The sequence below is a fragment of the Monodon monoceros genome, unplaced genomic scaffold, assembly GCF_005190385.1.
Source record: "Monodon monoceros isolate NGI ecotype Baffin Bay Population unplaced genomic scaffold, NGI_Narwhal_1 Super_Scaffold_19, whole genome shotgun sequence".
NCBI classification, from domain to species: Eukaryota; Metazoa; Chordata; class Mammalia; order Artiodactyla; family Monodontidae; genus Monodon; species Monodon monoceros.
Window position 1 is genome coordinate 57,710,964 of NW_021703775.1, and position 23,408 is coordinate 57,734,371.

The following is a 23,408-nucleotide window of genomic DNA, read 5'->3' on the forward strand; positions in this document are numbered from 1 at the left end:
ATACAGATCTTTGTCTTAATAGAACTTGAATAAGTAAATGAGAGCTATTTTCATTTTCAAGCTAATTCTCCTACATAGTCCCTTTTAAAATAAAGTTTAAGACCATATGTTTTAAAACTTCTTGCTGGGCATACTCAAAGATACACAGTACTTCACAGAAGCCCAGGAAGGCTTGTTTTTTTTTTTTTGGCTGTGCCACACGGCTTGTGGGATCTTAGTTCCCCAATCAGGGATTGAACCCAGGCCCTGGCATTGAAAGCACCAAGTCCTAACCACTGGACCGCCAGGAAATTTCCCAAGGCTTGTATTTTTGAGTACTCCTTGTTCATCAGCAAAGATGGTATCTTGTATAAATTTAAGTTGTCAGGTGTACTGAATAACTTCAAATTATTGTGGGACTAGGTAACCAATTAAACAAGGACAAATGATATTAATCTATATTGCAGGAAAAATAAAGTATATAATCTTTATATTAAAGAAGAAATTTTAATTGGGACTTTTTGTTCATTTGGTCTACTTGAGATTTTGATTTTTATGGAAGTGAAATTATGAATATAAAGTATGTTTCCAATTGTAGCATGTAGCATGCTCTGTGTATCTGCTGACTTTTTTTCTGAGATTTTCTTGAAGTTGAAAGTTATTTTTTTATTGAAGTATAGTTGATGTACAATATTATGTAAGTTGAAGTTGAAATGAGTTATTAAATAACTTATCTGTAGTTCTTATTGAGAGAGAATGCTCCCTTTTAAGAAATCAGAATTTTCATGCCAAACATTTAATTAGTGATTTTACTCTCGGGTCCTTTCGCTAACTTATGAATTGCAGTTTGGATTGGGATTTTTTTTTTTTTAATGTTTGCTTTTTAATGCAGAGGTGGGTTTAATAAAAGAGCAATTTATTTAGACTTTTAAAGTTTTTAACTAGAAATTATTTTATCTTGCTAGGAGGCAGGTGGAAGTCATCATAAAGTTTCTGTTTCACCCGTTGTCCATGTTCGAGGACTCTGTGAATCTGTGGTGGAAGCAGACCTTGTGGAGGCTCTGGAAAAATTTGGGACAATATGGTAAGGCCAACAGGGACTTCATACAGATTGTGAAAACAGTATGGTAGAACAAACTTTGCTTGCTTGCTATAAGCCTTGATGTTTAACCATAGTATATATTGTTTGCCTATGATTGTATATCTTTGAAGCCTTCTGAGGCTTTCTGGGATTATGCATGGATGAATTTTTGTGTATCCATGATCCCCTCTCACTCCTCAACCAGGTTGTGTGTAAAATTGATTATTTCATCTTTCATCTGATTTTCAAATGAATCCATGATTCCTTCTTAAACGCTGCTTTTAAACCATTGGGTTAATTATGCCCTTCATCTTCAGAATTTCAAATAGTGGTACTTAAATACTGATTTTGTTTTGTTTTGTTTTGTTTGAACTATTTAAGAATTAGTTGGCAATGAAAAGTGTGTAGATTAAGGGTAGGCATTATTTGCTTAGGTGCGTGTTGCTGTGAGTTCTTATGCAGATCATGAGCGTCAGTGTTTTATCTTGGCTTGTCTTCCTTTTGTGTTTTATATTCACTCAGGCTCCTCCTTTTTCCACAGCTGGTGTGTACTTAAGAATATTGACTTAAATGAAATATATAATTAGAAAAGTGAATCTGCTGCAAAAATAGACACTCTAAAACATTTTGTAGATTATTTTTGGAATATGCCTGGCTGTTCTCTTCTTAGTATGGATAATCTAGAGTTTATTTTATTATTTTTTTTCCATTGATGAGTACATTTGGGGTTTTTGTTATAGGCATCAGACACAGACTAAGTCATAATATGTAAGTAGAGAAATTTCAATATACTTGCTGAGATCACTTGATTGCTTCAATTTTATAAAAATTTATGTGGAGTTTTGAGTATTGAAAGGATGGTGAATAAATAGATGGGGAGGGAGTGATCAGAGGTTTCAACAGAGGAATCATTGCTTCAAAGGAGTAGGGGTTGTGTTACCTTCCATCATGGGATCTTTTTAATTAATTTCCTTGGTGACCTCATCGAGAGATGGATGACTTAGCAAACTTGTTACCCTTAACTTATGTACCTCAGAAACCACTGTTAACATATTGTTGATCCTTGGAGGTACAAATTGGAAATCCACACAGGCATTAAAAAAGCCCATTTCTTGAAATATCACTAAGATAACTATATCACTTCTTAGTAATTTGGAGTGGATATTGGTAGTTAAGTTTGTCTGGACAGTTACATAGTATTGAAGCAGACTCCTTAGGCTATATTTATTTAGACTTGCATGTTGGTACTAGTCTAACCCAGTCACTATAAGGACCTTCTAGGTGGTGCACTGTTTCATGGAGTTATAAAAAGATGGTTATCTCTGAATTATTACTTTCTTCTGTTCTTATATATTTAGGGTTTTTTTTGTTTGTTTGTTTTTATTTTTCTTTTTTTTTTTTCTGCTGTATGTGGGCCTCTCACTGTTGTGGCCTCTCCCGTTGCGGAGCACAGGCTCCATACGCTCAGGCTCAGCGGCCATGGCTCACGGGCCCAGCCGCTCCGTGGCAGGTAGGATCCTCCCGGACCGGGGCACGAACCCATGTCCCCTGCATTGGCAGGTGGATTCTCAACCACTGTACCACCAGGGAAGCCCCATATTTAGGGTTTTTAAAGTTATTTTCTTAGAGCCAAGAAATACCAAAGCAATGTCAGAAAACAAGTTGATGAGCAAATACAGTTGGAAACTTCAGGGAAATAATAACTATATTGATATTTTGATGTTAATTACGACCATGACCTGAATGTTGGGGATTAAAGAAATACAACTATTTGTTTAAGTTTGTAAGTAATTTGAATTACTTCTGAGTGGCCTGTCCGTTTTTATTATTTTATTTATATACTTAAAAAAAATTACTTATTTGGTTGTGCTGGGTCTTAGTTGTGGCAGACAGGCTCCTTAGTTGCAGCTCGTGGACTCTTAGTTGCAGCACACATGTGGCATCTAGTTCCCTGACCAGGGATGGAACCCGGGCCCCCTGCATTGGGAGCTTGGAGTCTTATCCACCATGCCACCAGGGAAGTCCCAGTTTTAGACTCTATACTGTTTGATACTTAGTCCATGGTAATGTGTTCCATATATGAATTTTATTTAGTTAATTTTCATATTACATCGTTCTGTCCTCGAGATTGGTAGTTATGTGTATAGAAAAGTCATGAAATAATCGGAACAAATTAGTGTATAATTACGAGCTTAATTGGCATAAATATGTATAATAGAAGTTTCAGTTGTGTGGAATGATCTTGAATAAGAGGTGGCTGCTACTAAAGCTAAAAGAACCTTGAAGAGCCTCCTATGAGGAGTAGGTGTTTTGCTTCAAAATGTTGCATTTATAGAACCTTTCCCTATTTTTTTATTTATTTGTTGATTTATTTAGTGGTGTGGGGGGGGAGGGAATTATAAAGATTATAAAGAAACTGCTCGTCTTAAATAGGTGAGTCACCAAGTTCAATATATAGTAAGTTGATACTTAAAAACTAGATGTATAGGAAAGAAGTTCAGGATAAACTATAACAAGATCTTGAGAACGGTTGTGTCAGGATAATAAAATTGCTATTTTTTTGTCTTTATTTAATCAAAAGAATATTTAGAAATATATACTGAGTCGCTTTTCCTCTCTTATCCCCTCTCATTAAAGGAGAGGATGCTAGGTAGTGATTAGCTATACCAGTTTAAATTTTAAAACAAAACTTTTGGGACCTAATTTGTGTAGTAAATCTCTTGCTTCCTCCTGTTTTTATTTAAAAATTAGTAAACATGTTTTAAGCTATTAAGTTGAAAGCACCCACCCTACCTACCATGTTCCTTAGACTTTTTATTTTTTCTCTCTTTGGTCTTCCAGTCTTTCTCATACTAATGCTTTAAAAAAAATTTTTTTTTTAATTATATGCCAGGGCTTCCCTGGTGGCACAGTGGTTGAGAGTCCGCCTGCCGATGCAGGGTACACGGGTTCGTGCCCCAATCCGGGAGGATCCCACATGCCGCGGAGCGGCTAGGCCCGTGGGCCATGGCCGCTGGGTCTGTGCGTCCGGAGCCTGTGCTCCACAACGGGAGAAGGCCACAGCAGTGAAAGGCCCGCGTACCGCAAAAAAAAAAAAAATTAGTAAACATGTTTTAAGCTATAAGTTGAAAGCACCCACCCTACCTACCATGTTCCTTAGACTTTTTGTTTATTTTTTCTCTCTTTGGTCTTCCAGTCTTTCTCATACTAATGCTTTAAAAAAATTTTTTTTTTTTAAATTATGTGCCCTGGGAGGGAGCAAAGCTAAATAAATGGCTGCTTCCTCTTAAAAAAAAAAATTATGTGCCAGGGCTTCCCTGGTGGCGCAGTGGTTGAGAGTCCACCTGCCGATGCAGGGTACGCAGGTTCATGCCCCGGTCTGGGAGGATCCCACATGCCGCGGAGCGGCTGGGCCTATGAACCATGGCCGCTGAGCCTGCGCGTCTAGAACCTGTGCTCCGCAACGGGAGAAGCCACAACAGTGAGAGGCCCAAGTACCGGCAAAAAAAAAAAAAAAAAATTATGTGCCAGGGACTTCACTGGTGGCGCAGTGGTTGAGAGTCCGCCTGCCGATGCTAGGGGACACGGGTTCGTGCCCCCGTCTAGGAAGATCCCACATGCCTTGGAGCGGCTGGGCCTGTGAGCCATGGACGCTGAGCCTGCGCGTCCGGAGCCTGTGCTCTGCAACGGGAGAGGCCACAACAGAGAGACGGCTGCGTAACACAAAAGAAAAAACAAAACAAAACAAAACAAAACAAAAAAATGTGCCAAACACTTTAAGTGAATTCTAAAATGTCTTTGTGACATTCTAATTTTCCCTTCCCTATCTTCATATGATGCCACTTTTCCTGGGTAACCTGTTTAACCTTTAGCTCTGTGCTTCTAGCTTACTGCTTATAGTTAATGACAGTACTTTTTACTACAAACAGGTGAGTCTATTTTAATAGGCCAATAAAGAATTTAAATATTTTTGGGCCTTTATAATTTTTCTGTGTTTCCAAAGAGCCAAAGGGCATTATTAACATATTTACTTGGTGATATCATTTAGCTATAAAACAACTTATATTTGTGAGAGGAGAATATTTATTATTCCTTAATTTCTTTAGCGTAGACCTGATTCCAGGGTTTTCTATTTTTTTGTATGCAAGACTTTAGAACTTTAGCTAGGAGTTTGCATTTCTAAAACGAATGTTTCTCTCTGGGACTTTATATCTTGCATTTATAAACTAATCCCAGGCGTTATGTTTTCTGTGTTTTATTCTTTAATTGTGAATGATGTGGGTTGAGAGAACTAATAAGCCTCATAGACCAACAAATATTGATTGAATGCCTGTCATGTGCCAGGCTCCGTTTCTAGATTCTGAGGGTGTAAAGATGATTGAGGCAAGGCAAGCAATATGTATGCAGGAACTGTAATCTTGATGATAATCCTCCCAGTTGTATAAATTAGGAAGCTGAAATTCATAAGAAATTACATAATTTGCCAGGCTACAAAGTGGTCTGTTTCTTACTAAGAAACACTTGCTAGGTTTTGAAGTTTAGTGGTTGGTCCTGGATGTCTGATTGAGAAGCAGTGCTGTCACTGAGTACCTGACCTGATGTTATTTCTCTGGCCTTCTGCTATTATAAAAAGCACATTGATTGTATTTTAAAATATTTTTAAGGTCCTTGTTCCTGTGAATAAAGGACATGTTTCCCTGTTCTGATCCATGTGTTCTGATTTCTTGCTAACCTCCCTTCCTTCATTTCTTTACTTTTCATTTCATGTATTAAAATATATTCCCCTTCCCAAAGAGTATAAAATGAAGAGTAAATACTTCATTGTCTTGGCCATAGCATCCATGATTACCATATTCTAGTGAATATCTTTTTATGGATTCTTTAATATTTAAAAATATTTAAGAATTTTAGAGGAGATTATTTTATGAAATTTGGTCTGTTTGTAGTTGCTTCTTTTTGTCTTTTGGTTCTCTGTTTTTAGTAAGACAAATGGAAGTGTAGTCATTTCTTAGTGTGGCGGTTACTTGTTTGCAAAATTCAATAGAGATGGTAGTTTCTGTTGTCGAGGAGATCCATCTGCTAACCTTCTCTTGAGTTTTATCTCTATTGATTTCTTTTTTTTAAATTTTTTTATTGAGGTATAGTTGCTTTACAGTGTTGTGTTAATTTCTGCTGTTCAGCAAAGTGGCTCAGCTATACATATATATTATTTTCCATTATGGTTTTTCACAGTATGTTGAATATAGTTCCCTGTGCTACACAGTAGGATCTTCTTGTTTTTCTACTGATTTCTGTATCTAGGTATTTTCTAATGCTGCTTGGAAGTGGCAGCCTGAGGAATAAACTGGATGGCATTATTAACAACTGGTAACAGAATTGTGCTTGAGGAGGGCATGAGGTAGTTAAAAGCTTTCAGTCACCGGAGGAGGAGGTTTCAAATATGTGCCATCTACCTGGTATACCACAATTTATTTGGATAATTTAAGAGTTGACTAATATTGGATACAGGTAGTGAAGACTACTAATCTGTATGATTTGAGACATTTTTATTAAAGTCTGCTTTTACTTGATTGAGAAAAATAATGTTAATTGAACTTGCTATATTATTCTTTCCCAATCTCCCTTTCAGCTATGTGATGATGATGCCTTTTAAACGGCAGGCTCTAGTGGAATTTGAGAACATAGATAGTGCCAAAGAATGTGTGACGTTTGCTGCAGATGAACCCGTGTACATAGCTGGTCAGCAGGCTTTTTTCAACTATTCTACAAGCAAAAGGATCACTCGGCCAGGAAATACTGATGATCCATCAGGAGGCAACAAAGTTCTTCTGCTGTCAATTCAGAATCCTCTTTATCCAATTACGGTGGTATGTATTTTAGTAAGACAAACTAAATTAAAAGTGATTTTGGAATTTGTCTTGAGTGACTAATCTGTAGTTTTCTTCACTGCCATATAGATATTTCAAAATAGTGGATTTTTAAAAAAGAATTATTAAAATTAATTTTAATTTTGACTATCAAGTTTAGTGAACAAAGACATGGTGAGCACTAAAGCTATAAAAAGTCAGAAGCACGGTTGTCACAATTAAATAAGCACATTAAATTTTTTAATTAACATCAGTGTTAACTCTCTTTCTGTTAATAAAGCGTTAGACGGACTTGGTGGAAATGATCCAAGAAATCTCTCTCTAATATGCCAGCACATGTATTAAGAGCATCTACTAGGTAGTGACAGAATTCCATAGTACAGTAAGATACATTTATCATTATAAGCTGTTTAGAGATAGCTTGTTAAAAACTTCTCTGATTTACCTAAAAATTCCCTTCTTCACTCTTTAGAAAAGTGATATTAAAATTTAAAAGGATTCATGTTCTTGAACCAGTTCAGTTTTCTACTTCATGATAATCACATGCTGTTTAATAATAAACTAGTGATAAGGACACTGGATTTTTGTAATGAATAAAATATCACAATAAGAAGAGCTTCATTTAGTATGATTTCTAGGGGATATGATATTTTGACATAAACTTAAAGCATAAGAAACTATTTAAATTTAGACATTATGTATCTATTTACTTTTGTAATATGTATAGACTTATTAATAAACAATATTAATATATTTACAATACTTGGTGTTTTAGGAGAAAGAATATAACTAGTACAAGTACTCCAATTTATTTACTGTATCCTTAGTACCTAATGGTGTAGCTGTGTAATTGTAGGTACTCAGAATTTTGAAAGTTGAAGAATTGTTCCTAAGTGGGTATTTAGGGTTCTCTCTTAGATGATTCAGGCATCTTGTTTGGTGAAATTTAACTCAATATAAATGATCTTCCCTGGGTCTTTTATCTATAGCCATTGTCCTTGAAAATAAATACTGAGTTGTTTTACTACTACTCTTTAATAAATATTTATTATTATAATTTAAGTTATTATAGTATTAAACATTTCAGAGTCACATTTGGAAAAAAACAAAGTGATTACAGCTTTAGTTTATTAATTGTGTATTGTTAGAGATTCTTTTAGGTACCTGTTAAGAAAATAAAAATTGAGGATTCATTTAGGAGATTAAAAATAAGTAATAATGCTTTTCAGATGTTTCATTGGAAGTTCTCTAATGTGGGTATATTGTGTAGGTGAAGAAATAACTTTAGATTTATTAAAGTGTTGCAGTTTTTAAAAGTTTAATTAGTACTTAACAGAAATGACATCTTGACAGTTTTTTTTAGTAAAATAAAAGAGTATAGCTTTATTATTTTTCTAAGTATAAAATGTGATGAAGTCTTGTTTTCTTTACTTCATAGGATGTTTTATATACTGTATGCAATCCTGTTGGAAAAGTGCAACGTATTGTTATATTCAAGAGAAATGGGATACAAGCAATGGTTGAATATCCTTTATTTGTAAATTTTTTATTGATGTGTATGAATACTGTGTATATAGATCTTAATTTTTCCTGTTTAATCATTTCTAGACAAGTGATGTTTATTCTCCCCACCATCCCCTATATCTATTTGTCTTCGATTTAAAGAATGAAACTGCAGTACCCACAGAGAATTTTACTATTTTTGATAAAATAACTTGCTACCATAAAATAGTCCATTGTTTCATCTTACAGCGTGCTTTGCGTTTTTAATGAGGAAAAAATAACACTGTTTGATAATATGTTCACTTGTACCTTTTTGAAATTTTTCCCAAATGGACTTTTCTGAATCTCTCTTTAAAATAGGCAGCTTGGAAGTATCAAAACGTTGGAGTTAATAGACCATTTCTTGCCTTTCTTCATTGAATCTTTTAAATGGTCATGGTTTATGTAAGACCTGCTTCCCTATGTTAAATTTGTTATACATTGAGTAAAAAGAGCAAGTTGCAAAATAGTACATATAGTACAATCCCATTAAAAAATAATAATTTTAAAAAGATGTAACTTATGTGATGCATAGAAAAAGGTTGGGATATACAACAAATGCTTTTTTTTTAATTTTTTAAAAATTTCATTTATTTATTTATTTATTTTTGGCTGCATTGGGTTTTCGTTACTGCACATGGGCTTTCTCTAGTTGTGGCGAGTGGGGGGCTACTCTTCGTTGTGGTGTGCAGGCTTCTCATTGCAGTGGCTTCTTTTGTTGTGGAGCACAGGCTCTAGAGTTCAGGCTTAGTAGTTGTGGTGCACGGGCTTAGTTGCTCCGCGGCAATGTGGGACCTTCCTGGACCAGGGCTGGAACCCGTGTCCCCTGCACGGACAGGCGGGTTCTTAACCACTGCGCCACCAGGGAAGCCCTATAGCAAACCCTTTATGGTGCTTACTCTGGCAAGTTGTTTTTGCTTTTTTTTTTCCTACTACTTTTGTGGTTTGATTTTTTTAATTTTTTTTAACAATTAGAAACTTAAGTAATTTTTAAAAACTAGTAAAATGAAAGATAAAGATTATAAACTCAGCCTTCTCAGAAATATATAAAAATCAAGTATTTCTTTTGTATTATATTGATTCTTTGTAATGTTCCTCCTACTTTATTTATTTATTTATTTTTGGCCATTCCATGCAGCTTGCACAGCTTGCAGGATCTTAGTTTCCTGACCAGGGATTGAACCCCGCGCCCTTGGCAGTGAACGTGTGGAGTCCTAACCACTGGACCGCCCTGTTCTTCCTACTTAAAGAGTAAAATATTTCCTGTTTCAAGATAGAAAGCTGGCCTTTGCTAGGGAATGGGACCATGCTCCATGCTCCCTCCCACACACCCCCAAACCACAGGTTATAAAGTACTTCTGATGACCTAGAAGGATTAATGTATTATGAGTAGTTTTGGTTGTATTACATTTTCTTTGGTACCCTTGATCTTAAAAATAAATTCTCCTACTAAAATTCATAGAAATTTTATTTGGTAAAGCATTTTCAGAAGTGAGAAAGTTATTTCTCATTTTTTTCAGTCCATTTCTTATGGAGTGAATAATGGTAAATTTTGGACACCTTAAACCAAATTTCCTTAATAGAGCTTATGTTTGAATCAGTCCTTTGTGCCCAGAAAGCTAAAGCAGCACTCAATGGAGCAGATATATATGCTGGATGTTGCACACTAAAAATTGAATATGCAAGGGTAAATATTTTTTTTCAACACTTCACCAAAGAAATATATATGCTTTGGATATACAATTTGAACTTACTTTCTTTTTAATCTTAACAGCCAACTCGTCTAAATGTTATTAGGAATGACAATGACAGTTGGGACTACACTAAACCATATTTGGGAAGACGAGGTAAGTATTTTATGCATTTTAGATGTACTTACATCTGCTGTCAAATTTTTACATGCAGTTAGAGTCCTTTTTCCTGAGATGAGCTAGTTCATTCAAATGATGAAAACCTTGTTGGTGAAGCTTTTGTTGCAAAAGACCTTGTAATGCTGGAAAAGAACCTTGAACATTAGTGCCCCTTACTGGTATGTACTGAGTTATTTATATTTAGTTCAACAAGGAGCCCACACATACAGGCACGCCCGCAGTTCAAGGACTTGCATTTCTCCAAGCAGCTCTCTCTCTTTGGAGGAGAGGAAACTGATTCAGAATATTACTTACAAACTGCAAACTTGCACACTGCTTCTCTATGGAAAGGACTTTTCCCCCAAGCTGGACGAGGCATTAAGAAGGATAGAGGACTCCAGCAGGCTGACTCTACACTTCATCACGCACAACATCGGCATCAGCAAAAAGCCCTCTGAAAAACTCAGACTTGCAATTCACCTTGACTGCATACTGCATGCACCATCACCCCAAGTTTTTAAAGGAGGACACTTAACAGTACTTCAGACTTGCATGGGATGAATACCATGATAGACTGTGCCCACTTATTCAAGTTGTATGTATATATTGGTTTGACTTCCCTTAAGGTTTCAGTTGTAGAATTTAAAACTTTTCACTGACGGATACTAGATTTTATATACAATGTTGTAAATCTTAATGCCCGTTGCTGTAACTGTTAGCAGCTTAGATTCAAATTGTTAATTGACAAATAACCAGGGCCAATTTATCTACAGGTCTTGGGAATTATAATGCTCAACCAATCCACACAGATATTAAAGATAAAAGGATTAGAAAGGTGCATACTTGCTGCACTTTAAGTTTACTTTTTTTTTTTCCCTCAATTGTGGACATTGAATAGAATAACATAATGAAAAGATGCATTATATGTAAAAGACGATTTTCTGTGTGGTTTGATTTTTGTAAAGTGGCTGTTTATAAGTTGTCACTTTTTGTAACAATTTAAGGTTATCACTCATGTTAATTTGTGTAACTAGAAATTTTGACATTTAAAATGTAGGTGAAAGTACCATGTGTGTTCAAGGTAGAATATATTTAAACTTGATAAATCTGAAAATAGGAGCATTTCATTTGAGATGCATTTTCACCTATAACTTATAAATGCTAGATTTCATGAGCATAGATTTGACTGATAAAATTGTTCAACTAACTGTATGGCAATTCTGGAATATACAAATCAAAATGTGGATCTTGTAAAAACAAGGGGGCTGCAGTATTGGCTACATCTCAACTACAATATCAGTGTCTGAACCATGTGTTGGAAAAACTCACCAAGATGAGTATGTCTGTAGAAGTCAGTAAAGTAGGAAAAATTTTTATGGCATCCAAAATATCTTGGGCAGTAGGGACTCCATAGTGCATGTACTCTTGCCAAAAGAAAAAAATGAGACTGCGGTGATCCTTTGCATGTTTGAATATTTAGGACTTTTGGATGATTGGCCCCTTTAATTCTTAGTTCTTAGGAAATCATCTTGCCTTATGCATGGGGTTGCAGACAGGTTTGTTTGGTAATGCAGCTTTGGCTGGACCCCACATTTTTCACTATCACAGAAATCTGCTTGGCAGAGGCTTGGTCCAGTTGAATACAGTATTGAAAAACAAAAGCCTTAGTACTCAAACAACAGAACAAGTGGTTGATGAGAAATCTCTCACTTCTGTTAAGTTACAGTTACTGAATATTCAGGTTTTTTTTTAACTCATTTGAAATAGTTTTGATTACATTTCTCTTAATGTCTCTTAAAGCATTTATAGATATGCTTCTTATTTTAATAGTGTTTATTCTTTTTTTTTTTTTTTTTTGCGGTACGCGGGCCTCTCGCTTTTGTGGCCTCTCCCGTTGCGGAGCACAGGCTCCGGACGCGCAGTCTCAGTGGCCATGGCTCACGGACCCAGCCGCTCCGTGGCATGTGGGATCCTCCCGGACCGGGGCACGAACCCGCGCCCCCTGCCTCGGCAGGCGGACTCTCAACCACTGTGCCACCAGGGAAACCCAATAGTGTTTATTCTTTTAAAAGGTCTGAATTTTACAAAAGCCAGCTTAGATTTTTATACAAGGAATTACAGTCAGAAAGTTTAGAAATGTGTAAGGTAGATATTTAAATAGGGAAATATAATTAAAGGAGGTAAAACAGAGTTTTAGTTATTTATGCTTTCAAGGGAAAAGAATTCTTGTTTTCTAATTCCTTACAGGTAGATACTTGTCTGTATAGCAAATATCATATGGCAGTTTGTTTTTTTGTAGTGACTTTAGCTTCCACTCACGTTGATACTGAATTGTAACTTTTTCTACCAAAAAAGAGTGATTTTATAAATATAACCTCATTTCAAAAAGTTCTTTTCAGCTCAAATTACGTTTTATTGCAAAGAATTCGTAGCCTAGACTCCAGAGAATCCCTCCAGAAATGTTAAGCAACACTTGTGTATGTGTGCATCTTTTGGGGGAGAAAAGGTCCACAGCTTCCAACAGATTTCAGACTGAATCCATGAAAGGTTACAAACCACTATTTATAGACCGATATATTCAGTGTTTGACTCTTCCTCACCCTTCTTTATGGGACCTTATATTAGGTAGTAAATGCTTCCAATAAAGAGAGTTATTGAAGAGTTATTGAAGAGAAATATATTATGAAGAGAAATTATTCAAGAGAAGTAATGACAATGTTTGGCTGAAAGATACCTTGGAGATCATCTACTCTAACTTCTTCACTTTATGAATGAAGATTGTTTCTATGATTATATAGCAAATTACTGGTTAAGTTGAAAATTTATGATTCCTGATTCAGTGCTCTTTCCTTTATAGCACACAGTTAACTATATCAGTAAAACTAAGCCGTGAAGACTTTATGGTGGTTTTGGTTTAAGATTCTTAGATCAGATAAGGACTTATATTTACCATTTGGTGGCATGCTTAAGCAGAGGAATGTTAGCAGAATGGAACAGCAGACTGGATTGATTGAAGAGGAGTGAGACTTAAATGATGATGCTGGAAGCCGTGTAATGGAAAGAAGGAACTGTGAATGTTTATACTGGAGAAGAAATGACTTTGGGGAAATGGAGGATCATAATAACTTCTAAGCATCTGAAAGGGTTCTTGGAGAAAGACTAAGTAATGAGTAAGGCTGTGAAGCCCTAAATGGAGTAGAATATATATAGAGGACAAATTTCTGTACAATATAGAAATTAATTTTCTCATGATTTAGAACTAACTGAAAATGTAAGGGAAAGTAGTGAGTACCTTGTTACCAGTGTTGGGTAAGCAGAGGCTAGATGGTCCCAATTGATGGTCTCAGGGATGATGTAAAGAGAATTTAACACTGAATAAAAGTTGAACTAGATGACCTCCTAGGTCCCTTTCAGTGCTATGATAACTTGGAATAGGTAATTAAAACAATACTTCTGTAGACCGAAGTGAAAATTAAAGTATTTCTCATCTCCCATAAACCTCATTTGTTTAGGTGACTAAGGATATGTAGAAAGCCTTTCTCTTTGAATTTTCAAAGATGAGAATGATCAGACTCTTCAGATACATTAAAAAAAAATCTTACTGAACACCATAATTTGATCAGCAAACTTTCCCAAAGTATTATACAATGATTTTTAAAATTTACTAACATAGGATGTGCTATTTTAGAAACTTAGAAGTAATTTTTTTATTGATGTCTCAGATTTGGGAAAATTGGCATGCCTTCCCTAAAAATGTAGTTAGCATAAAAATTATCCTTTAGGAGTATTGTAGTACTCTCGTCCAATAATGTAGCCCCCTTGGTTAGCTTTAACTTGATATATTTAAACTTTGGGGAGTGCTTCTAGTTCTGCCTGGTGTTAAGGTCTATAGACAATGGCCAGTCCATGACACAATATGGACCAGTGATGTGAAAATTTCCAGCTCTCCAGTCAGTAGGTGTTTGTAAATATGTGTATATACATACAAAATACTCTGTGTTTACTGATTGTGAAACCATGTAATACAGGTTGTTGTTGGCTTATGCTGAACTTCTTGAAAGAAGCCCACTTTGAAAATGTGTTGCTGTTGAAGCTAATAGTATGCATCAGGTACTGTCTTTCAAAAGTACTGCACTTAAAGCTTGTTTTAAAGACATGTATTGGTAAAAACTTCTGTACAGTGTCAAACTCTAGCATTGTATACATCACCTTCTGAAAAGTATCCATTCTTTCCTTTAATTTGAAAGTGTGATTGTATTTGGCATTTGCCAAAAAGATATTCTCAAGTTAAGTGGAATTTGTTAGATAGAATTATTTTCTTAAACTTTTGGTGTTTGTATTTAAATTGGATATGAATGGATGTTTAACGTTAACCAGGAATCACATTTCTCTTATGAATTGTAATGGATGTTTTGAATGGGTGTTTCCCATGTGAGAACTCTGTTCAGTACTTGGGTCAAAATTGTTAAAACCATGTTTCTACTTTTGTGTCAGATAGAGGAAAGGGTCGCCAGAGACAAGCCATTTTGGGAGAACACCCTTCTTCGTTTAGACATGATGGCTATGGTAAGTTTGTCAAGGCAGAAGGAAGGTAGTATAGACAAACTATTAGAATTTTTGCATTTCTGATGAAGAATGGCACAATTCTTGTCTCTATTTTTCCTGCCCACCTGACTTGGTTTATGGGATCAGTCCCTTATAAATGTACTCCAAAGGAGTTGTCCCAAATCCTTTGTTTTCTTAGGCTATTGTTATATTACATAATCTTTGATATAAATGAGAGCTATTGTTTGGGATTGAAAGCTTTTTTACCATTATATTTTGTTTTGTTTTGTTTGGGCTTTGATTAGTAAGGGGCTCTAGTCTGTCAGAGGACCAGAAAGAAGTACAGCTCAGTAAGTGTATTTTCTTCCATTCTAGCAGTTATGAGTAAAGAGGAATTTAGAGTAATAAAAGGCAGAGAGAATGAGGTATTTGTTGAAAGGAAACATGTTTTTGGTTAGATCCTTAATTCTTTTAGTTCTACAGTTGGTACTTCAGCTTTGGTTAAATTTGTATTTAATTCTTTTTTAAAAACTTCTCAGTTTTAATGTTTGCTATGTTGATAAGTTAAGATTATGAAAGCTAGAAGAATAATCTTCCCCAGGAAGAAGTTAGGTATCAGACTGTTGTCTTTGTTAAGTAGATGTTGAGAATTGTTATTGATAAAAGTTTAAACTGGTTATAAGTTCTGTGTTTTTAAATATTTTTTTAGTTTTTAGCTGTAGTTATTGACCCACCCATTCTGTGGTTTAAAGTTGAAGTACAATTAGAGGCACTGTTAGAAGTGGTAGAAAATAGAAATTGCTATGTTGTACTCTTGGGAGTTATTATCGAAAAGCCACCAGTGTTTCCTGTTTGAAATATTTTCAAATTGTGTACATGTTTGATGACCATTCTTACCTGTGAGTTTTAGCTTATTCCCTAGTGTCTTTATTTGAACTCCAGGAATTTATTAACTCTGTGTGTGTGTGTTTTTGTGTGTATGTGTATTTGTTCAAGTTTCTGTGGTAGTCTATATTGCAGAAGAGATTATGAAACAATCTCTATGTTATGTCAAAACAGTAAGTGTGGTATAGAAGGAAAATCTTACTGCAGTCGTTTTCGTGTGTTCCTTGATCATTTTTCTTAGTTGTTTCTTTAACAGAGTAAATATTAAATATGGTCATACAAGTAGTTTTCTGATCCTGCAATGAAGAAACACTTATTAGGAATCTACTGTGCATTGTATAATGGAGGATTTCAAAAGAATGGCTAATCAAAGTTTGTAGTATAGTTGTAGAGTATGTAAGTGTGTCATGGCTGTTAGCTTAAGGCCAAAAATTGGTTAAATGTTCTGCTAAAGGGGGTTAGAAAAATCTGTGAGCATATAAATGAAGGACAAAACTCTACTGTAGTAATGTTGACACAGACTGTTTTCTCAGTATGGCTTTTCAGTTTTGTCTTCACTTAATAAAATACAAGGAAAATTGCATAAACAAGAATATGTTATATGCCCTAGAAGAACTTTATATTTTCTAAAAGCCTATTGTGAATTTCTGTGTCAGTTTCATGCCCTTATTTATTTAGAGTGTGTGTGTGTGTGTGTGTTCACGTGCGTGCACATGTGCGTGTGTGTATAAATATTAAAATGTAAGCTTACTTAAGGAGAGGTGCAAAATTCTTTGGAATGACGTTTGTTAAATAGGGATCATTCAGGTTCTGGAGAGTCCTGCTGAGGAGGAATGGTTATGGTGGGGTTGTGTAGGGGCGTCCATTCTGAGCTATGTCCATTGAAACATTTAACTAAGGAAAATCTGTTCTACTTTCCTAGGGAAGTAAGCAGAACAGGATATAGGAGATAGTGACAAATAAAGATTGATTGAGGAGAGAAGTAAGATGAGGAAATTGGGGAAAAAGCAAAGATGACAGTGGGTGCTTGTGATATTAGCCTTTTTACAAATGCTTCAAATCACAGCTGTATCCCTTCAGATCAGCAGTTCAACAAAACAGATTTATTTGCATTTTAGTGTCATATCATAGGTAGCTTTTCCTTTAAAATGGTATGTGAGAAAGAAGGAATAGAAAAGGTTTATTTAATAGATTAAATTTATTCACATAGTTTATTATAGCAGTATAAATTTGTGCTTTCAGAATTCTCTAGGTCTTTTAATTTGGGAAGCCCAGCCATGTGAGATGAACTGATAGAAGCCCTCATATTTGAAAAGTGGCAAAAAATAATGTACAAATTTATTTGCTCTGAGCACAAGAAAAATTTCTATATTAATTGTTAGCATCTTTGGATATGGTTCCTGGACCAAAGATATTTTAAGTATCAAAGATGGGAAAGGCCTTCAAAATGTTCAAGATGCTGTTTATGTAGCATTTTTCCATATAAGTGAATTTTTTAAAACCTGAAGCTGCAAAACATTTTGCATGAACTATTTAGTATAGGAAGCTTTTAAGAGACTTTTTTTTTCTTATCTTCTTAATATAGGTAACAATTTAAATAGTGTAAGTAACATAATTTAATACTTGTGGCCCAATGTCATAATTACAAACATCAGGTATTCTTTTGCACTGAATTTAATTGTTACCTATGGCAGTAGATTACAAGAGTTTTTGGACCTTGGTCAACTTAAGCAGAGTGTAAGTTTCCACTGCCCATCTACTGTACATTTTTCAACTTCCTGTGAAAAAATTTACTGATAATAGTGTAGTGTCATTACTGTACTAACAAATGGTAGTAGTGGGGGTAGGGCTGGGTGGAGTATAATATGCATGAGTATTTTTGCAATAAGGGTAAGAATGATTGATATTTGACCCCAGTATATGTATAATAGTCTAAATTAGAGGCCAAAATACATAATTACAAGTAACTCATCATGAGCTATATTGATTGTCTTGATAAACTAGATTACCAGCAATAAGAACAGTTGAAAACCATGACCAATTTAAGGCAACACTGATGATGATGTATTGATAAAGTATGCCTCCATAAAATTGCAGGAATTTACACTATATTTGCGTGTGCTCGGTGGTAGTGTTGCTGTGTTGTTATGAATGGCAGCTATATTTAGAATACTGAATTGGAGTCCACATAAGCTGTAATAATGTGCTATGATACCAAAATATAGTAGTTCTTAGTAACTCACCTAGTAGATGACAAGTGTCCCTTAGTCTAACATAAAAATGAAAGCCAGTAACATTACATATTATTCTTGAGAAATGAGGAAAGAACTTGGGTTTTTGGGTTGGTTTCTTGCACACCAGGAGAATCGTTGCATGCACCCCAGAGCATGCTTCTCTAATCACTGACTCAGGAGTGCCTAACATGTTGGTTTATATTTTTGGGTTACGTATCTCCATCTTAGTTGCTTCTTCTGAGTTCTTACGCCTCTCTTCTTGCTACTGTAAATGTGCCCTGTGCAGACTTTTAGTATCACAGTTTCTCCAGACTCCCTCATTCCCGTCTCTTCCATTCACCCTAGCTTTGTTTTTCCTCTTACTTCTAATCTATTATGGATGGGAAAACAGGATAAATTAAAGTTGTTTTGAACTACTCTAGAGTTAGCAAGTTGATTCTTAGTAAAGATTCTTAGTATAAGAGCTGGATTTGTTTGTGTTTCTGTGACAGCAGTTTCAGATACTCAGGCATTTTTTTTCTTCTGGATTCTTGATGTTGTTTCAAATAATAGAAGTTGCTGAATAATGACACCTCTGAGTATGTGTGTGTGTGTGTGGGTTATTAACTAAATCTAGGGTTTTAGTTTCCTAAATTATAATCAGGGGAATAAAATACTAACCTGCAAGTACATTAATAGTAAAATATATTCAAGGGGACAGCTTTTCAGTGGAACTAAAGATGTTCTTTTTGTTATATCTGTATATAGTTTACTAGATTTCACTGTAGATTTTATTATATTATCCTCCAAAAGATGTTGGCAGAAGTTTTTTTTTTAATTTTGAAGTATAATTTATATATAGTGGCCCAAAGTTTTACACTGATTCCTCCTCTATCTGTAGCCTGATCTTGTATACTTTTTTGTTAAACTACTGTTTTTTAAAAATAAGGACTTAAAGCCTGGTATATGCAGGTGTGTGCAGGTCAGCGTTTATTGGATCTGGTGCAGTAAATACAGATTTTTGTTAATTCCCACAGGTTATATTTGAATATTCATACGTTTGAGTTTTCCTTGGATATACATCAACCTAGCTAATATTAAGAGTTTGTTTTTGTGTGCGGTGAAGTGTGTCTGCTAAAGTTGTGTTTTGTTTTGTTTTGTTTTGTTTAATAGGATCCCATGGTCCATTATTACCTTTACCAAGTCGTTACAGAATGGGTTCTCGAGATACACCTGAGCTTGTTGCCTATCCATTACCGCAGGCATCTTCCTCTTACATGCATGGAGGAAATCCCTCTGGTTCAGTTGTAATGGTTAGTGGATTACATCAACTAAAAATGAATTGTTCAAGAGTCTTCAACCTATTCTGCTTATATGGAAATATTGAAAAGGTGAGTTCTCATTTAAAAAAATTATTATTTATTTTAAGTTTCATTTTATATGAGCTTCTTTTGCTAGGATCTGTAGTAGGAAAATCTGAAAAGGCTGCAAATATGTGTGTCTTCTCACACACAAGTTCTTTCAGTAGTGATCCACATAAGCTAAAAATTCATTAGGTAGGAATTCTAGAAATTATTTTTTGTAGGTAAGTGATCAGAATAGGATGTTGGTACTAAAAATATTTTTAAAATTACTAATATAAGTCCAAAACAGCAAGTAGTTTAATCAATTACTAGCATATTATAGGCATAAAGCCTATATATTTTTTAATCATTTCAAAGATATTCTAACATTTAACATGTTGAACTGTGGAATTTTGAAAAAGCAGTTACTTTCTTGGAGCTAGGTATATATAAACATGTCTCAGATTTTGACCATAGCTATGAATTTTAGGAGAGTTTTGATTCATATATTTGCCTCCCAAATATTAGAGTTCTAGTATCTTCTGAGGAACAACATACTTTAACCTCAGTCAGTATTTGAAGTTGATCCACTTTGATAGAATGTGTCCAAAACTTTGTCTGGAGGCTTACACTCAAAACGTAGCAAAACATTTAAATTTCACACATTTTGAAGATCTTTAAAATTGTAACTTTATTTTCACCAGATAACTCTGTGGTTTCCCCAGATCTGTGATGTTTTGTTTATTTTTTTATTCATTATTTTTTTCAAAGAGGTCTTTATTTATTTTTGGCTGCGTTGGGTCTTCATTGCTGCGCACGGGCTTTCTCTAGTTGCAGTGAGCGGGATCTACTCTTCCTGTGGTGTGTGGGCTTCTCATTGCGGTGGCTTCTCTTGTTGCAGAGCACGGGCTCTAGGCGTGTGGGCTTCAGTAGTTGTGGCACACGGGCTCAGTAGTTGTGGCTCACAGGCTCTAGAACGCAGGCTCAGTAGTTGTGGCACACGGGCTTAGTTGCTCTGCGGCATGTGGGATCTTCCTAGACCAGGGCTCGAGCCCGTGTCCCCTGCATTGGCAGGTGGATTCTTAACCACTGCGCCACCAGGGAAGTCCTGTTCAATGTGTTATTAATGTTAGTGGTACTTAATAGCTGTTTAGGGACTTTCCAAGGTGTAGGCACTATCCTGAACGATAGTCATACTTTATTCCATCTAACCCTTACAGCATTATATAGTAAAATTGGAATAATATAAGAGGATAAGTATGGCTGTGTCAAAGATGTCATGAAAACTTGTGAAGTATTGCCTATTTTTTAAACTGCCCCTTCCTTGCCTAAGCCTTCTTACTGGCAGTGCTGTCTCAAGGCCATCTTGTGTTACTTCTTATATAGTATCTTGTTTATTGCTTAAAGCAATAAATGCACTCTGAATAGTTGGTAATTACTATTTACTTTAAAATTTCTGACCTACCTACTGGAATATAAACTTTAAGAAGACTATGTCTGTTTGCCATTAAATCCCCAGTACCTAGCACAGTATGTTTATTAGAACATGTTAGGCACTTAATACTTACTGAATGAATAAATATTGATGAGTCCTGCCAAATGTTATTATTATCTCCATTTTAAAAGGAAGTCTGTGGCTCAGAGAAGTGAAGTAAATTGCCCCAAATCACACAATTAATAAATAGCAGAGTCAAGGCAAGCCTATGCTCTTCTTTAGTGTGCTGTACAATAGAATTGTAGTCTTGCTTTTAAACTTTATTGAATTTCGGTAAGAATGTCTAATAGCAGAGCAGAATAAAGTTAAGATTCCAGGTGATCTTCTTTATTTGATATCAACCACCTATAGTACCTTTTAGAAATTCTGTTACTGTAAAAGGGAATTAAATGTTCACCTTTTTGGGATTTTATATTTACAGGTAAAATTTATGAAGACCATTCCTGGTACAGCACTGGTAGAAATGGGTGATGAGTATGCTGTAGAAAGAGCTGTCACACATCTTAACAATGTCAAATTATTTGGGAAAAGACTTAACGTTTGGTAATTATTTATCTTAAGTGGTAAATTTAAAAAATACTTATCCTTTTTATTAGAGACATTAATTTCCATTTCAGAATATCTGAAACTAGCAGCTATAGTGATGTCATTTTAGACACTTAGGGTCGTATAATTTAGATTTTCCATATTATACCTAGTTTTAGTTTTATGGTCATAAAATAGCATGTTAAAATGAGCAAGTTTTTTTAATTAAAGTTTTCTAATATGAAAATATATTCAATAGATTTTTCTTTCTAAGTGATGTCTAAACTGTAAGAGTGATTATAACTCAAACTAAATTTAAATATTGGTAAATATTGAAACTGTAAATAGCTACATATGCCTTTTTTGTTAAGATTGATACAGGCCTTTATGTTAACATTTTGAGACTGCTTACTTGCTGCTTTTTATCTAACAAAGGTATGTTCTGTACCTCTTACCTTTCTGATCTTTAGTGTGTCTAAACAACATTCAGTTGTTCCAAGTCAAATATTTGAGCTGGAGGATGGTACAAGTAGCTACAAGGATTTTGCAATGAGCAAAAATAATCGCTTTACAAGTGCTGGCCAAGCATCTAAGAATATAATCCAGCCACCCTCGTGTGTACTGCATTATTATAATGTTCCATTGTGTGTCACAGAAGAGACCTTCACAAAGGTAGGCACTGGAATACAAATTGTGTAGAATGTTCCTATTTCCTATTTTAAAATATATCATGTTTTAGCCTCATTTTAAAGTCTTGCTCTGTTCATCTTCTGCTTTTGATATTATTGGTATTCTGTTACTTATTTGGTACTTAATATAGTACATCCTTTGACCATTATACTTTTCTGGCCTCCATCCTTCACTGGTCTCTTTGTTGTTTTGTGGCTCAGTCGTTTTGAGAGTTGGAATTAGAATGAGGTACCCTTAGTCCTGCATTCAGAAAGTTCTTTTACCATGTCCTTAGATCTCACCCATAACAAAATTTTATATATCCCTGCGTTTTTCCCTAACTATAGGAAATGCTTCAGAAAAGAATTGATTTTTCTGGAACACTACTCCCTATCTTAGGTACTCAATAAACCCTGGTCAGCTTTGAGAATATATATTTCAGTTACAAATCTTGTTTTTATTGTACAACACTAAAATTATATACGTAGCTTATAGGATATCACTATTTTAATTGATTTTATCATGCACCTTGTTAATCTAAAAACATATTTGATTTAATTCATTCATGCCATACTCAAGACTAAAATGCTACCATAAAGTTTATTTTCTAGGGGGAGAAAAGGGTAGGAATCTTTATTTTGGCTGTATTTTTAATGGAGTTTTACATTTCTTTGACAGTTATGTAATGACCATGAAGTTCTTACATTCATCAAATATAAAGTGTTTGATGCAAAACGTAAGTGCACATTTTCTCTTTTTAAGTTTCCTGGTTAATTTGATGATAAGCAAATAACAATTGAATTTGTGTTTCTTTGTTTTGTTTTAGCTTCTGCCAAAACACTTTCTGGGCTGTTAGAATGGGAATGCAAAACTGATGCAGTAGAAGCCCTCACAGCACTAAATCACTACCAGATAAGAGTTCCAAGTAAGTAAAATCGTGTCATAATTATTCAGTGGGAGTTACCATCAGAAACATTGTTGATAATTTAAAAGTAATATTTATTGGTTGTTTTTTAATACAGAGAAGTTTGAATTTTAAAAAGGCATATAAATCCCACAACCCTCATAATTCTTATATTAGTTACCTCTTGCTGTGTAACAAATTATTGCAGTATTTAGCAGCTTAAAACAGCAAAACATTTATTATCTTACTGTTTCTGAGGATCAGTAATCTGTGTACAGTTTCGCTGGGTAGTTCTGGCTGGTAGTTCAGCCTCTCATGAGGCTGCCTGCCGTCAGCTATAATCTGCAGTCATTTCAAGTCTTATGACTGGCGGCTGGAAGATCCACTTCCACGCTCACTCATGTGGTTCTTTGTAGGGACAGTAAGCCACATTGGCCATTTCATGGTAGCTCTTTTCTTTCTGAATGAGTGATTCAAGAAAGATGAGAGCAAAAGGCCAAAAAAACAAAA

General features: G+C 35.0%; 1 protein-coding gene across 2 annotated transcripts in view; it reads left to right on the forward strand.

Moving 5' to 3' along the window:
* The window catches only part of HNRNPLL (heterogeneous nuclear ribonucleoprotein L like), a 36,488-nt gene that overhangs the window by 10,272 nt on the left and 2,808 nt on the right, over window positions 1-23,408 (forward strand). For both annotated transcript variants that reach the window (XM_029232429.1, XM_029232431.1), the window contains exons 2-12: window positions 945-1,063; window positions 6,690-6,927; window positions 8,366-8,451; window positions 10,060-10,156; window positions 10,244-10,316; window positions 14,814-14,885; window positions 19,136-19,353; window positions 21,222-21,343; window positions 21,796-21,997; window positions 22,673-22,730; window positions 22,821-22,919. In XM_029232429.1, coding sequence (XP_029088262.1) covers window positions 945-1,063; window positions 6,690-6,927; window positions 8,366-8,451; window positions 10,060-10,156; window positions 10,244-10,316; window positions 14,814-14,885; window positions 19,136-19,353; window positions 21,222-21,343; window positions 21,796-21,997; window positions 22,673-22,730; window positions 22,821-22,919 — 1,384 coding nt within the window. The remainder of the gene's footprint in view (window positions 1-944; window positions 1,064-6,689; window positions 6,928-8,365; window positions 8,452-10,059; window positions 10,157-10,243; window positions 10,317-14,813; window positions 14,886-19,135; window positions 19,354-21,221; window positions 21,344-21,795; window positions 21,998-22,672; window positions 22,731-22,820; window positions 22,920-23,408) is intronic.